The sequence below is a fragment of the Jaculus jaculus genome, chromosome 6 (genome assembly GCF_020740685.1).
Source record: "Jaculus jaculus isolate mJacJac1 chromosome 6, mJacJac1.mat.Y.cur, whole genome shotgun sequence".
In the NCBI taxonomy this organism is placed as follows: Eukaryota; Metazoa; Chordata; class Mammalia; order Rodentia; family Dipodidae; genus Jaculus; species Jaculus jaculus.
This window is the reverse complement of record NC_059107.1, coordinates 148,639,497-148,654,597: the sequence shown is the minus strand read 5'-3', so window position 1 is coordinate 148,654,597 and position 15,101 is coordinate 148,639,497. Positions and strand designations below refer to the sequence as shown.

General features: G+C 48.7%; 1 protein-coding gene across 2 annotated transcripts in view; it reads left to right on the top strand.

Annotated features, from left to right (window-relative positions):
* The window catches only part of Nuak1 (NUAK family kinase 1), a 76,485-nt gene that overhangs the window by 44,521 nt on the left and 16,863 nt on the right, over positions 1-15,101 (top strand). For both annotated transcript variants that reach the window (XM_045151960.1, XM_004650236.2), the window contains exons 3-4: positions 8,066-8,217; positions 10,212-10,277. In XM_045151960.1, coding sequence (XP_045007895.1) covers positions 8,066-8,217; positions 10,212-10,277 — 218 coding nt within the window. The remainder of the gene's footprint in view (positions 1-8,065; positions 8,218-10,211; positions 10,278-15,101) is intronic.

The following is a 15,101-nucleotide window of genomic DNA, read 5'->3' as shown; positions in this document are numbered from 1 at the left end:
TCTTCTTGGGCATGCCAGCCAATATCCAAAAGGAGGTTTAGTGTGTGAAAAGGCAGAGTAAACTAAAAAGCCTTCCATTGTCCAAACCAGGAAACAGTGACTCAACTCTGACCACCCCATTGACAATGGGGAGCCGGCAGTCTGGTGGGATTTTCTCACCCTCCCTGCTGCGGGCTTCCAGACTCCAGACATCAGAGGACCATGAGCTCATGAGGTGTTTGCAGTTGAGTTCTCTGGAGTACAAATTTGAAGAATCAATTCTGTAATGACTCCAGGATCTAATTAGGTGGCAGACAGTTCTTTCGAAGAAAGATCACACCATTTCTGAAATGAAAAACAAGCTACTGTCTGTGAGGATTGTTGTGGCCTTTCATGAAAGTGCACCCTTGGGAGTGGAAAGGTAGTTCTCTCTGAGGTTTGAGGACAGTGATAAAAATGCTGCTGCACCCTGGTGGGTATGGCAACACCCTGGAACCAATTTAGTGAGAAGGTAAAACCATACATAGAATCCTGACTGGTTTCTTCCTAAGCCCTTGGTCCTTTTGTTTAAAACCAAACAAGCTAATCTTCCTCTCTTGAGAGTGCATGCAAACCAGAAAGTTGTCCCTCATTTTCACCTTTTTCCAGAACCTTCTTTCATCCAAGAGCACCCTGTAAGCTGATCCGCAGCCCATTTTCCTGCTAAATGGCCTCGGGTGTGCTCCGCTGGATCTAAAATGGCCAGTGGATGGTTAAACATTGCAGTCTCGTCACCTCACTCAGCACCTTTTCTGTCAGGCCAGGCGTATTGTTTTTACAATGCACATTTTCTCAAGTTATACAAGTCGGGTTATTAACCTCCAGGGCGGCAGGAGGGAATCATTAGGAGTCTGGTAATTAGCTTGATTGTGAAAGCCAGACAATCAGAACCGGACTGTCACTGTGAACATCTGATGAAATTCAGGATTCATTTGGGGGAAGCAGCTGTTGCTATAGCAACCAGTCCCCACTCTCCCTTGAAATGGAAAATAAACAGAAAACAAGAAAAGTCATTCGAGTTTGTGTCTGGGAAGAGGGAAGTCTCTTCAGTGGGAGAAAAGGGGGGACGTTTGGCTATGTTAGGACATGCCAAAACAATGGTGAGGTGTCTCATGAGAACAAACAAACCATTTTGGCTGGTTCATTCCTCTAGGAATACTCACTTTCTCTAGACCTCTTTTTCAGGCACATTCACACTCACCTTGCTGGTCTTTCTCTCTCATCCTTAGGTACTGGAAATGTGTAGTGCCCAGGATGCTCTTGGGGTATTTACTTACTGTATAGTTCCAGTTATTTCCAACTAGGAAAAAAAAAGTACTCCTTGAGGACAGAGACTGTGCCTTACAACTGTTTTTGTAGCCTCTTTAACGTTCCACAAAATGCTTCCTGGGCTGAAAGGAAGCCTTTTCAGGAAAGGATGTGAGGGGGGCTTTTATTTAATCAAGAGCTGGTTGCTGAGTGCGGTGCAAGGGAAGTGTTGTGGGATGGGGGAGGAGTTGTGACAAAACCACGCACTTTTGTGGGGTGTGTGTGTGGTATGTGCATATGGGTGCGGTGTGTGTGTTTACGTGTGTTTGCATATGTATATTGTGCATGTCGAGGCCAGATTGTCATCTGGTGTCTTCCTTGATCCCCTGGTTTATTGAGAGAGCGTTGTCTGACTTGATGAAGCCAGAACCAGCCAAGTTGGTTAGTCTAGCTAGCCAGCTCGTCCCAGGGACCCCCTCTTTCTGTCTCCCAAGTGCTGGGATTCCAGGCAGGTTATCATGCCCATCTGGCATTTACATGGGCGCTAGGGATCTGAACTCAGAGTTCCCACATTTGTGTGGCAAGTGCTTTTTACCCTTTGAGACATCTCCCCAGCCCAAATGAAACAATTCTGAGTCACAGAGATTTGAATTCGAATTATTATTGGGTATCACTCTTTTAACATCAATGTCTATAGACAGGCATCAAAAGATAGGCACAAGAACATTCATAGCAACATTGCTCTTCATGACCCTCAATGGGAAGCAGCCCGACGTCTGTCAGCAGTGGAATGGATAAACCGTGTGACACAGCCACACGATGGAGGATGGAATACTCCTAGCCCTGATAATGGAGACTCTACATCTATGTGGGCCAATGTGGATTATTTTCAGTAGCATTATGTTGGGCTTTTACAGCCAGATGCCAAAGAATGTCCAGTAAATGGTTCTTTTTAGTTAGCCTCAAAAGTAGCAAAGCTTGGGGCTGGAGGGATGGCTTGGCAGTTAAGGCACTTGCCTCCAAAGTCAGAGGACCCAGATCCGATTCCCCAAGACCCACGTAAGCCAGATGCACATGGTGCATGCGTCTGGAGTTTGTTTGCAGTGGCTGGAGGCCCTGGCGTGCCCATTCTCTCCCTCCCTCTCTATCTGCCTCTCTCAAATAAATAAATAAAAATGAAAAATATTTAGCAAAGCTTATCCATGATATTTGCTTACTATCAACATATTTGCAATACAGGTTTATTTATACCCCCAGGGAGATGGCCATAAGAGTGTGAATGAAGGGTGCAGGCAGTGTTGTTCTTTGACACAGGTTGACCATACCTAATCCAAAAGCCTGAAATTTGAGGTGCTCCAATATCCAAAACTTCTTGAGCACCATTGTGGTGCCAAGTCGACGATTACCCACCACCCAACTTTCCTCTGCACATAAAATTATTTTAAAACATTAGATAAAATTACTCTCTGGATATGGGGATAAAGTATCAAGAAATGAATGAGGTTCACATTTAGACTTGCATCCCCAAGACTGAGTATGCTAATATTCCCAAATCCAAAAAATATCTGCAACATTCCTTGTCCCTGGGCCTGCTTCATAGGACCATTTCCAGAAGTTGAATGTTTAGCCTGTGGCTTGTGGTCACTGGTGAGCGACAGCTGACTCTTCCTGTTAGGGAAGGTGAGCTCACTGTCTGGGAAAGGTGTGAAGAAGTGAGCCTTGGACTGGTTCTTAGGTCTGGGTACCGGGGTGCTACCCTGGCTCTCCTTTCCATCTCTCTCACTGTCCTTAGCGATGTCTGGTCACCTGAGTGCCTGGGAACTCCTTCGGTCATGCACAGCCTTAGTGTTGTACCCTTAGCCCTCTTCCAGCTCTTTTCCTATTCCCTGGCACCCACCAGCAGCTGGTAGCTAGCGTTCCTGCTTGCTGCCCTTCTCGTGCTTGGCCTTTCATCCCTCCTACTCTTGTCTAAGCATCTTCTCTAGTGATCCCCCAGGCCATCCACCCAGTAGGTGCTTTATGCAACTTTGATGCTTTGTTAAAACCCACGCTGGGGCTGGAGAGATGGCTTAGCGGTTAAGTGCTCGCCTATGAAGCCTAAGGACCCCGGTTCGAGGCTCGATTCCCCAGGACCAACGTTAGCCAGATGCACAAGGGGGCGCATGCGTCTGGAGATTGTTTGCAGTGGCTGGAGGCCCTGGCGCGCCCATTGTCTCTCTCTCTCTATCTGCCTCTTTCTCTGTCTGCCACTTTCAAATAAATAAAAATAAATAAACAAAAAAATTAAAAAAAAAACCCGCGCTGTGTGCCACAGAGCATCCTGGCATCCTGGCAGGCCTGGCATGTCAAGGGCCACAGTTTTCCTTACCATTCTGGAGCCACTGGGCTTCTGGGTGAAACTGTCTGGCCAAGAGACTCAGGCTTTCATTTTTCAGAAAGGAAGCCCTTCCCAACTGGTAGAAAATAAGCTTTAGCTAGTGACTAATAACATAAACACAGACAAGACTTCTGAGTTTATAAATAACCAGTTGTAAAAATGCCCAAGGGAAGCAGCCCATTTTACCAGAAGAATGACCGTGACTGTTCCTATCACCTTGCTGATACTGACCTTAACCATGGGCAAGGGGACTCAGGCTGGGGGTGCGGAAGCCGACCATTCTTCATTGAAAATTCCCAAGACCTTACTCTTGCCCATTATACATTCTGGGCTATTTGGGGGAAAAATAGGTGATCATTAGTTCTTCCTGCTCCAAAGCCCCTTGTTTCTGTGGCAGCTGTGGCATGTTTTAAAGAGTGATGGCAATAGCTCTTAGAGTGTTGTCATGCCAGAGATGCCCAATAAGTAGGTGAGGGCGTTATGAGGGTCTCCCCTGTGTATTGAGCACTGCGTTGTGCTGAGGTGAGCTCATGGAGCCCCCCTCAACTTTTTTCAGTCTCACTGCTGGATGAGGATCATGAGGTCAGGAGGATTACTGTATAGGGATGGGGATGGAGTCTGAGCTTGGGGTCTGTAGTCAGATTGCCCACGCACTCTGTAACCGTGGCAGTTGCTATAAGCTTTGCCTCCAGGTGTTTTCATTTCTGAAAAGAGAAGACTTGAGCCACCATGCCCGTGTGACATCGTTCCTGCAAAATGTCAGGCAGCACGTAGTAGGCCCACAGCACATGATGCTATTGTTAAGAAAGGGCTCAAGAAGCTTCGGCCTCCTTAATGAGTTTTTCTGCTACAGATGCAAAATTCTCATTGGCATTTAGCTCATCCAAGGTGACACTCAAGACCTGGACCGTGAGACTTGGGCTGCTTGCGATGGAGAGTGAGGGGCGGTGTCCCAGAGCCAGGGCTGGCCATGTCCACATGGACTCCTCCAGGAGTCTGTCCTGCTACCCCTCCCATGACAACGAAGGGTGACTTTGTCAGTCAGGTACTGTCACACACACACACCCAGTGTCGCTTACACTGGGTCTGGACTCATTCCTCTGGATGTCAGTAGGGGCATAAAGGCAGCCTGGTCCTCCTGTAGAACTCTGAGGTCAGGAAACTGGCTGTCCAAAAGGCGTCCAACTCAGGCCCAAGTATTTTCCAAACATTTCACCTGTGTGTGGTCGTGGAACCCTTTTTCCCAGGCTGTAGTGCCGACAACAGGCATGCGCAACTGACTCTCCGCCCCTCCTCAGGCATCACCAGCTGAGAGAAGGGCTGGAGACCAAGAAGGTGGGGCTTGGGGGTGGGGGTGACACAAGTGGCTGAACCCCGGATGTTTAGAAGTAGAGCCAGGAAACCATACTGATGGAAGCTGCTTAGTGAAATATTTGTTACAATGAGCTGAGTAAGTCAGTCAGTGGGAAAGGGAAGAGTCAGTCACTGGAACAGTTGTGTATCTGCCTGGCCAGCCGCCTATTTATTTATTTATTTATTTATTTACTTACTTACTTATTTGACAGAGAAAGAGGGAGAGAGAGTGAGAGAATGGGTGCACCAGGGCCTTCAGCCACTGCAAACGAACTCCAGATGCATGCGCTCCCTTGTGCATCTGGCCAGTGTGGGTTCTGGGGAATCGAACCTGGGTCCTTTGGCCTTGCAGGCAAACGCCTTAACCGCTAAACCATCCCTCCAGCCCAAGCTGCCTAATCTTTGGATGACAGATGGCGGTGTCCGAAGGGCCAGTGGTGCGCCACACTCTGGGCTGTGAGGCCCTTGTTTGTTTTTCCTCGTTCTGTCTTCTCCCCTTTTAGAAATTAGAAAACTGCTGTTTCCCTTCCGGGGTACATCACTCCATCATTTTTGCAGTCCCAGCCACGCATCCCTATCCCAATGCAGCTTTTCCACTTTCCAGAGTTTGTTGTTCATGAAAAGAGCACACCAGGCTGAAATCCTGGCTGGACCCTCGGAGGCAGGGTACGGTGAGGCCAGCAGACACCTGGGCAGCCAATTTTTATCTGGCAGTTCCCTCTTCCCCTCCTCCTGCCTTCCTCCCACCTTCTTCTTCATTTTATCTGAGAGGTTTGGCTGGACTGAAAGGAGCCAAAAAGGAACTGGGAGGGAGGGATGAGCTTGTAGCAGCCAGTGACAAGGTGTGGGAGGATAGAAGACCCAGGCCTGGGGCAGGTTCCAGTTTTACTCATTTGTTCACTGAATGTTTGTGTCTGTCCTGGTGCCAGGCTAGCAATACTAACCCCAACAATAACAGCCAGCATCACTGAGTGCAAGCTCTTAAGTGCAGCCTTGGTGCCTTTGTTGAGCATGCTGCTCTCACCAAATCCTCCCGTTAATTCTGAGAAGCTCTTTCTAATTTTATTCACATTTAAATTCTTTTTGTTTATTTTTATTTATTTATTTGAGAGCGACAGACAGAGAGAGAAAGAGAGAAAGAGAGAATGGGTGCACCAGGGCCTCCAGCCACTGTAAGCAAACTCCAGACGCGTGCTCCCCCTTGTCCATCTGGCTAACATGGGTCCTGGGGAATTGAGCCTCTAACTGTGGTTCTTAGGCTCCACAGGCAAGTGCTTAACCGCTAAGCCATCTCTCCAGCCCCATGGTTCCATTCACATTTTACATCTGATGAAATAAGCACAAAGAAGATGAGCAACTTCCTAGAGACACATAAGCAGCAAGAGGCAGAGTGAGGATTTCTACTTAGCTCCTGAACTGTGGCTTTTAGTTCTCTCAACCTACACTCACTGTCCAGGCAGAAGCCAGGGATGTGTAACTGGGCAATAAATAGCTGTGAGGCATGTACGGGCTAGGAGGTACGAGGCAGCAGGCAGGTAGTGTGGAGATACATTTGAGGACAGTCTTGACTGGTGAGTTGGAGTTCCCCGCAGGTGACCTTGGTAGGGGTGAGATGGGTGGGGGTGAGAGAAGATCGGGAGAGGGGGGCAGGGAGGTGAGGAACTGAAGCCTGGCCTGAACATGTGTGCAAGGAATAGCCAACAGTGATATGCAGTCAGAATTTTGGAATGCTGGGAACATTAGAAGTTGATAAGGTGGGGGAGAGGTGGGGAGAAAGAGGTTGGGGACCTCTACACAGCTTTTTTTAATATCATGATCCCTGAGCAGAGCAGATTTGAAGACAGACATTGCTTAGCTTTGTCTTTGCCACAAGGGCATCTTTGACCTGGGTGGCGATGGTGTGGCTTTGGTTGATATGGTGGTGAGGGCCTACAGTCTGTCTGCCTTCCTTGGCTTTCTCTCTTTCTGCTTCTTTGCGTTGGCTCTTGGATGTCTGTCTAGAACCCTGATTTCCATCTTCGCTGCTTGATAGTGTCTGAGTTGGGGAGAGAAGAGCGTTGCTGAGCAATGCTCTCCATCAAGGGATGGAGGTCGAGGGGGAGGACCGGGGCTGAACCGCAGCGGGCTCGGCATGGCGCCAGACTCTGCTTCCGTGGGTCCCTGTCCAAGCTGGCAAGCCAGAGCCAAGCTGGTTTCATTCAGTTCTTCAAAAGTCCGTCTCGTCAAATGCCCCTGCACTTGACTCTTGGGAGCCATGCCTCACCTCCACACGTCTCAATGTCCTCGCTGTTCGAATGGTGAAACTCCAAATATTCTGACAGATTGTTGTATGGCTTCTATGAGTCTTTACACAGCAGGCATGCCAAACCTTACATGAGCCTGATATACAGTAAGTGGTGTGTGACTCCTGACTGTGGTCCAGAATGCATCTCGGACGCTTGAGCTCACTCATGTCAGAAGTTCTTACCAAGCCCCTGCAACCTGCCCAGTCTTGCTCTGGGTGCTAGGTGCTCAGTGAGCAAAATCGATCAGCCCTCAGGAAACCCAAGCAGAGGAGACAGATGAAATGACTGTGCAGAGTGGATGGGGACTCGCTAAGAAGGACCCGAGGGCATGAGGGACTTTGGGATTTATTTTGAATGAGATGGGAAACATAGTCAGACATCTTTGAACAACAAGATGAGAAACAGATCCATCTGGGATGTGAGAAGTTTTGCCCTAGATCAGGTGTTGGGTCTCTCAGATGGTTGATCAATGGTGGCTGTGTTTGTGAATTCCCTACTCTCCTGTCTAGAGTGAACAGCACTGGTGGCAGGGGAGGGGTGAGAAATGATCTTGGGGGATCCTTAGCAAAGTCACACCTTATCACAAGGCAAGGACCCGTAAGGCAGCCATTGTCTACGTGGCTGGAGGACTTGCCCTCAAGTCCTCCCGGTGCTCATTGTACAGATTTGAGTCCTGACCCCATGCTTCCCTACCCCACCCTGTTCAGTGACATCTCCATCATCTCTCTCTGTGCCTATAAAGGGGCCTTCAGGATAAACGGTGTTTGTCATTTCCCCTTCACAGTGTTTGAGAACAAAGACAAGATTGTGATCATCATGGAGTATGCCAGCAAAGGGGAGTTGTATGACTACATCAGCGAGCGGAGACGCCTCAGTGAGAGGGAGACCAGACACTTCTTTCGGCAGATCGTGTCCGCTGTGCACTACTGTCACAAGGTAGGGCTGAGCCCAGCCCTCCGCTTCGGCCGTGGAGGGCTCTTATGGTGCCATGTGATGCTTTTCATAACAGAAAAATGATATCTGTTCATTGTGGAGGATTCACAAACAGAAAGAGAAGGAGAAAACCTCCATTATTCAAACTCCACATTGTTGTCCTTTGGGAAGACTGTTGGACCTCTCTGTGGATGCGAAAGGCACTCACAACTCAAATCATACAGTATTTTATCCTTAGGTGTCATGGAAAACCCCACAGACCATTTTTTTCATTATTTAAAGTGTGTGAACACACGCATTCTGCATGAATGGGGCTTTCTTCCATCTTATTATGAGAGCCAGGAATGTCACCATGTGAACCAAACTGCTCCTCATGCTTAATTTAAAATCAAACAAAAGGGCTGGAGAGATGGCTTAGTGGTTAAGCGCTTGCCTATGAAGCCTAAGAACCCCGGTTCGAGGCTCAGTTCCCCAGGTCCCACGTTAGCCAGATGCACAAGGGGGCGCACGCGTCTGGAGTTCTTTTGCAGAGGCTGGAAGCCCTGGCGCGTCCATTCTCTCTCTCCCTCTATCTGTCTTTCTCTCTGTGTCTGTCGCTGTCAAATAAATAAGTTAAAAAAAATCAAACAAAATCAGCTTCCTTGTTCTCCATACCTCTCTTGCAAGAGACGTCTTTTTGTTCCTTTCTTAATTCAGAACTCCACCCTGAGGGGCTTGAGCAGCAGAAGTAGTAGAAATGCATGTTGTCATCTGTCTAACCTGTGATTGTGGTGGTATTAGATGCTATCTAACAGCAAGGAAAATAAGCAACAAAAATCAATTATAAACACGCCAGTCCACTTGCCCAAAACAGCAGCTTCCCTCGCAGATGTCCTTATGTTGGGAACCTATTCCCTGCTGTTTATTCATCAGCACCCCCAGCAGCCTCTTCTTTCAGTTTTCTGCTTTGCCCACCCACCCCCCAAAAGAAAATTGGGTCTTTAAGAGAATTGGAGAGGCCATGTGTTACTGCTGGGTAGACCTCTAGCCCTAGCTGGCCAGCTGCTGGTTGCTAACTGTCCGCCCCCTGGCCTGGCCATTCCCGTGTGGCACTCATCAAGGGTCCTGGTCTCATTGGCCTACAGCCACCCCTCCCCTTTCATCCAGCCTCGAATTCTGCTGAGCTGAAAAGAAAGCTCAAGTCTTTCCATCTCTTGCTTAAGAACTATCCTGGGGCCGGAGAGATGGCTGAATGGTTAAGGCATTTGCCCGTAAAGTCAAAGAACCCAGGTTCAATCCCCTAGCATCCACGTAAAGCCAGATGCACAGGTGGTGCATGCATCTGAAGTTTATTTGCAATGGCTAGAGGCCCTGATGTGCCCATTCATTCATTCTCTCCCTCTCCCTGCCTCTCTTTCTCTCTCTCTCTCTCTCTCTCTCTGTTTCTCTCCCCCTCACTGCCGCTTTTCTCTCCCTCTCAAATAAATAAATATAAATAAATTTTAAGAGAACTATCCTGGTATTCTTAGGGCAAAGCTCGGTAGACTGGGGCAGGTCCCATTCCAGCATGGAAGATACAAGCAGGCACACAGGCTGACCGGCAGGCCTGGGAGCCCCATGCCCTGAGTCCTCAGCCAGAAGGTCTGCACCTTACAACCCCATTCCAGACAGACAGGGTCTGCACTGCCTGGGATTGCATTGCTTTCACACAGCGGAATTACATCCTGACAAAGAATCCCCCTGCTGGTTTACAGGCTCTGGGGGAGAAGGGATTCCAGTCATTTTTCCCTTAACCACACAGCAAGTGACTAATGTTCTCCTGTCGCTGGTCGCTGTCTGGGGAGCATCCTGACAGCCGGAGCGGTCCTGAAGGATGGAGGCGAAGACCACCGGGGCTGGCGCGTTTCTTTCATCTGTCAGACGTTTCCCTCGACTTCCCTTCCCCCCCCCTCCCTGCCCCAGCTCTGTCTCTCATCTCACAGACTCCCATTCAGTTCTCCCCTGTCTTCTCATTGCAGAACGGTGTGGTCCACCGGGACTTGAAGCTGGAAAATATACTGCTCGATGACAACTGCAACATCAAGGTAAAGCTGGAGCCTTGCTGTGGATTGATAGGCAAGGCCTGGGCACTGCAGACGGGCGGGCGTGGCTCCGCCCAGCTTGCTGTGGGCCGTGGCCCGGGATCAGGCAGCCCCGCTTCCTGTGTTGGCAGGCAGGTGGTGGGAGAGACTGAACTTGAGCTCTGGGTTCAATTCAGTTTCGTTCAACAAGCATCAGTGCATCTCCAATGGAATGCCAGACATTTTGCTTCTTTCTGGGATTAAAAAGACTCGACTGACACACACCATCCCTGCCCTCACGAAGTCACAGTCTGTAATCATTACCGTCAAGATGACATTCAGAGCTGGGGAGGTGGTGCCGTGGTTAAGAGCCCTCACTGCTTAAGCACACGAGGGCCTCCTGGCTAGAAAGCACTATGGTGGACTCCACAGATCCCGTGTCAAAAGCCGGATGTAGCCATGCGCATCTGTAATCCCCTTCCAGAGGGGATGGGGCAAAGACACCCCAGGGTGTCCTTACTCTGGCCTCTGCGTGCATGTGCATGTGCATGGGACCTGAGCATCTGCAGACGCGTGCACACACCACACAATGCTGTATACACATGCAGGCAAAAAAAAAAAAAGACATAGTTATTTCATATGTGTTTCACGTCCTGTTTGCCTGATAAGTCCCTTAAATTTATTTATTTATTTTTTTTACTTGAGTTTGCTTTTGTCCAGCTATAGCCCATCATTTATTTATTTTTTATTTTTATTGACAACTTCCATGATTGTAAACAATATCCCATGGTAATTCTCTCCCCACCCCACCCCCACTTTCCCCTTTGAAATCTTTAAGACAATGTATGGGACAGATATTGTTTATTTACGTCAGGGAAAGTGAGGCCCAGATGAATCAAGTAAGTCACCTAGGGTAGCAGTGGCACGCAGAGGAATTGGGGTTTGAACCCTACAAACCCAAGTTCGAATCACTATGTAGGATGTACTAAGGGAGCCTCAAACTACTTTAGACTTAGAGCCCTTTTTATTTTTTTGTCTTTTGAGATAGGGTCTCTTGTAGCCAAAGATGACATGGAACTCTTGATCCTCCTGCCTCTGCCTGCCAAGTGTGGGGACAACAGGCATGGGCCAGCACACCCGACCACCTTAGAGCTCCTTTCCCAGCCACCCATCTGTTACTTCCCACCCATGTCTTTTGCTCCTCCCTCCCCACTCTCCCACCTCTTGAAACAGCCATGGAACCGGGAACTGGATGAAACCATGACTGCGGTGTTGTTTGCTGTTGGGAAATGGCAAGCGATGGAGTTCACTTTTTTAAAAATTTGTTTTGTTTTTATTTATTTGAGAGGGAAAGAGGCAGAGAGGAGAGAGGGTAGGGGGAGAGAGGGTACGGGTGCTCCAGGGCTTCCAGCTGCTGCAAACGAACTACAGATGAATGTGCTGTCTTGTGTATCTGTCGGTCCTGGGGAATCAAACGTGGGTCCTTTGGCTTTGCAGACAAGCGCCTCAAACCACAAAGCCGCCTCTCCAGCCCAAGTTCACTTTTAAGGAGACTATTATTGCTGGCTGCTGCTGGAGTTGGAGAAAGTTCTCGCAGCCCGGCTGACAGGGTTCAAGGGCCTCCCGGGTTGCTCTCTGAATGTTCCTTAGATCACGTCTGCAAAATAAGCAAATACGGTTTCAAAATAAACGGAGCTCGCCGCACGAGTTTCATTATGAAATGGCCCTAGTACTGCTAGCTCCACGGGGGCCCTCCAACTGGACACTTGTGACGTGAATGCCTTCTCCCTGGCTCCCAGACAAAGCCTGGGAATGAGCGATCTTGCCCCCTTTTCCTCTTTGTTCTTGTTGCTGTCAGTGGAGGGGTGCATGGTGGGACCACTTCCTTGCTTGGGAAGGTGGAGTTGCTTTGGGGTCTGGGTTCTGTTTGCCGATATTGGCAGCACCTGTTAGTCACTGTCATCCTGTGAGAGGCCCATGGGAGACGCATCCCATGACCTCTGATTCCCACAGGGCAGTTGATTTTGCCTTTAGAGGTCTATAGATCAAGGAGGAAATAGTTGCTCAGAGCAGTGCTGTGCAGGAACAGGAAGGGCAATCTTAGGTTTTTCTCTCTTTCTGGCAAAGTGGCTACATTTTTCTATAATGACCAATGATTGGGGGGGGGATATGATGGAAAATGGAGTTTCAAAGAGGAAAGTGGGGGGAGGGAGGGCATTACCATGGGATATTGTTTACAATCATGGAAGTTGTTAGTAAAAAAAAAAAAATTGTTTTGAAAAGAAAATTCTGGACTGGGGGTATAGCTCAGTGGTAGAGTACTTCCTGAAATGTCTGAGGTCCTGGGTTCAGTCCTCAGCACTGTAAGGAAAAACCATTCTTGTCTGTGGGGCTTGCTAGCAGCTTGCACTGGGAAAGCCATGTAACCCTGTTTCTTCAGTTACAAAGCGGGATGGTCGTCCCACCCTTGCAGGCTTGCTCTGGGGTCTAAGAGAGATGCTTGGGTTTATATACCGTGAAGCTCTGTGCACAAATGAGTCCAGCTTAAAAGCAGTGGCTGTGGAGTTGGGTAGACTGTGTTGCAGCCCAGCCTCTTTCTGATGTACAATTTTGGGGGAAAAAAAAAATATTCATCAATCTGAGCCTTATCTCCTTCTGTCAAGTAAGAGTGCTGATTTCATCTCTAGGGGTTCTTTGAGTGTTGTCTTTGATGAGTGTTTTCTGAGCAGTTTCTACGGCTCTCGGCCCATGCCCAGTCTCAGTACGCCAGTAACAGATGTGACCATTTTAGCTAACCATGGAGTCGAGGCACACAGACCTTAGCTATTCCTACACCAGGAGCCTGTAAGTACCTGGCCTTTGGAAAGAAGAGTTGAACCAGAAGTTCAACCTGCGAGGAAGGTGCCCCGATTCTGAGGAGTGGTCATTAGGCCCTGGCTGCAAAATTGGATCCTGGCCTTCTAAGTGTTTATATCATCGAACTTGGTGGTTTTCCCTGCAGATGGTTCCTGCCACCTGTCCCTCAGAGCTCTCAGAGCTAAATGTAGTCTTTACAAGGCTAGGAATGCGAGCCTCTCTCCTGGGGATTGGATTCCGTGCTACAGTGTGACCTCTCGGTCCCATGATGTAGTCCCAGAAGTGATAAGGCACATAGCTTCCTGTGGAGTCATCCAATTCCTTAATGGAGGAGAAAAATGCCTAGAGTTCTTAAAGCAATCATACAGGGGACAATGGGGCAGGAGCTGGAAGAATGGCTCATTTGCATAAGCTGTAGTAAGACAATGACGTTGGTTCTCACTGTTCCCAGGGTCCAGGTCCTTGAACTAGAATCCTGTGCATTCTGTAGGCAAATAGCATACACATAGAATGTCACAAAATTAAGGTTTGGTCCTATCTTTCTCTGTCTTTTCCTTATTTCCTTAGGAATCTCTGCTCCTGTCATTTCCTAGAGTAGGAATGCACACCCACCCATACACTCTTTCTCAAAGCATATCAAATCTTCCCACTTTTTAATTTTATTATCAGAGAGAGAAAGAGGGAGAGGGAGAGAGAATTGGCGTGTCAGGGCCTCCAGCCACTGCAATCGAACCCCAGATGCATGCACCGTCTTGTGTGCACGTACAGCCTTGTGCACTTGCATCACATTGTGCGTCTGGCTTATGTGGGACCTGGAGAGTTGAACATGAGTCCTTAAGCTTCGCAGGCAAGTGCCTTAAGTGCTAAGCCATCTCTCCAGCCCTCTTCTCACTTCTTGTCATTTATTGTTTATTGATTCTCTACTTCTTTGAGGAATCCAACTGAGATTGAAATTCCAGAGCTTGAAAGAATTTTACTAGGATCATTTTCCAATCAAGAAAGTGTATGGGAGGTGTCAGAGATCTCACCAGGAATTCGGTAGTTTGTTGTGTCTTCCTTTCTTTAGAGCATTGCATGGAGTCCGGCACACAGTAGGCATGTGGAACTGTTTGATTTTGGAGCAAAGGAGTGATGAGCCAGGATTAGAACCCACATGTTTGACTTCCAGGCACATTCTCTTTTCATCGTCTCACACCCACTTGCAAGGTTTTCTGAAACGCGTTTCAGATGGTGATGACTCGTCTTCTGGCTGTACCAGGCTCCACTCTTCCTGACTCAGCATTTTGCTGAAGCAGATTCAGAAAAGGACGCTTGCTGACAGAAGCAGGCAGACACATGGCCACAAGCTGGCCTCTGTGTGCCTGAGAGCCCCGGACCATCCATGCCCGGGCCTGAGGGACCATGGGTACAGCCGTGCTACCAGCCAAATGGATGTCAGCAGCAAGGTCATCTCAGACCCCCCCCCCAACTTGTGGGGACCGTCCAGATGTGTTTCTCCCCCCACACACATCTTCATATATAAAGCACGGGGGACGGTGACCCAGAAATTTCTGAAGATGCTACTTGTTGAAATGTGTCACGTCCCTGCAGTTGTGGTGCGAGCGCTGTAGCTTGTTCTTTTCTCCCTTCCCCGCCTGATGTTGATTTGAGAGCACATCTGGCCCAGGAAATGATCTGGCCTCTGTCAGAGGGTGTGGTTTCTAAAAATATTCACACAGCCAGTCGGCAGAAGGAATGAGCGCGATGCGCGATCTCGGGCTGCGTTCCTTCCTCGGTGGAAGCGTGCACTAAAATAGCACCCAGCGTAGCATTAATTCGTAATTAATAAAAAAAAACTGGGGCCAGATTCACATCCCACTCTCTGGGAGAATGGAATGCTGACAATTCCCATCGAAGGCTCCTGTAAAAATGTCTCCCCAGGAGAAGAGGGCCAGGCAACTGGGTCAGCTGACCTCCTCCTAGAGGGCTGGGAATCTGGCGAGCTCCCGGAGC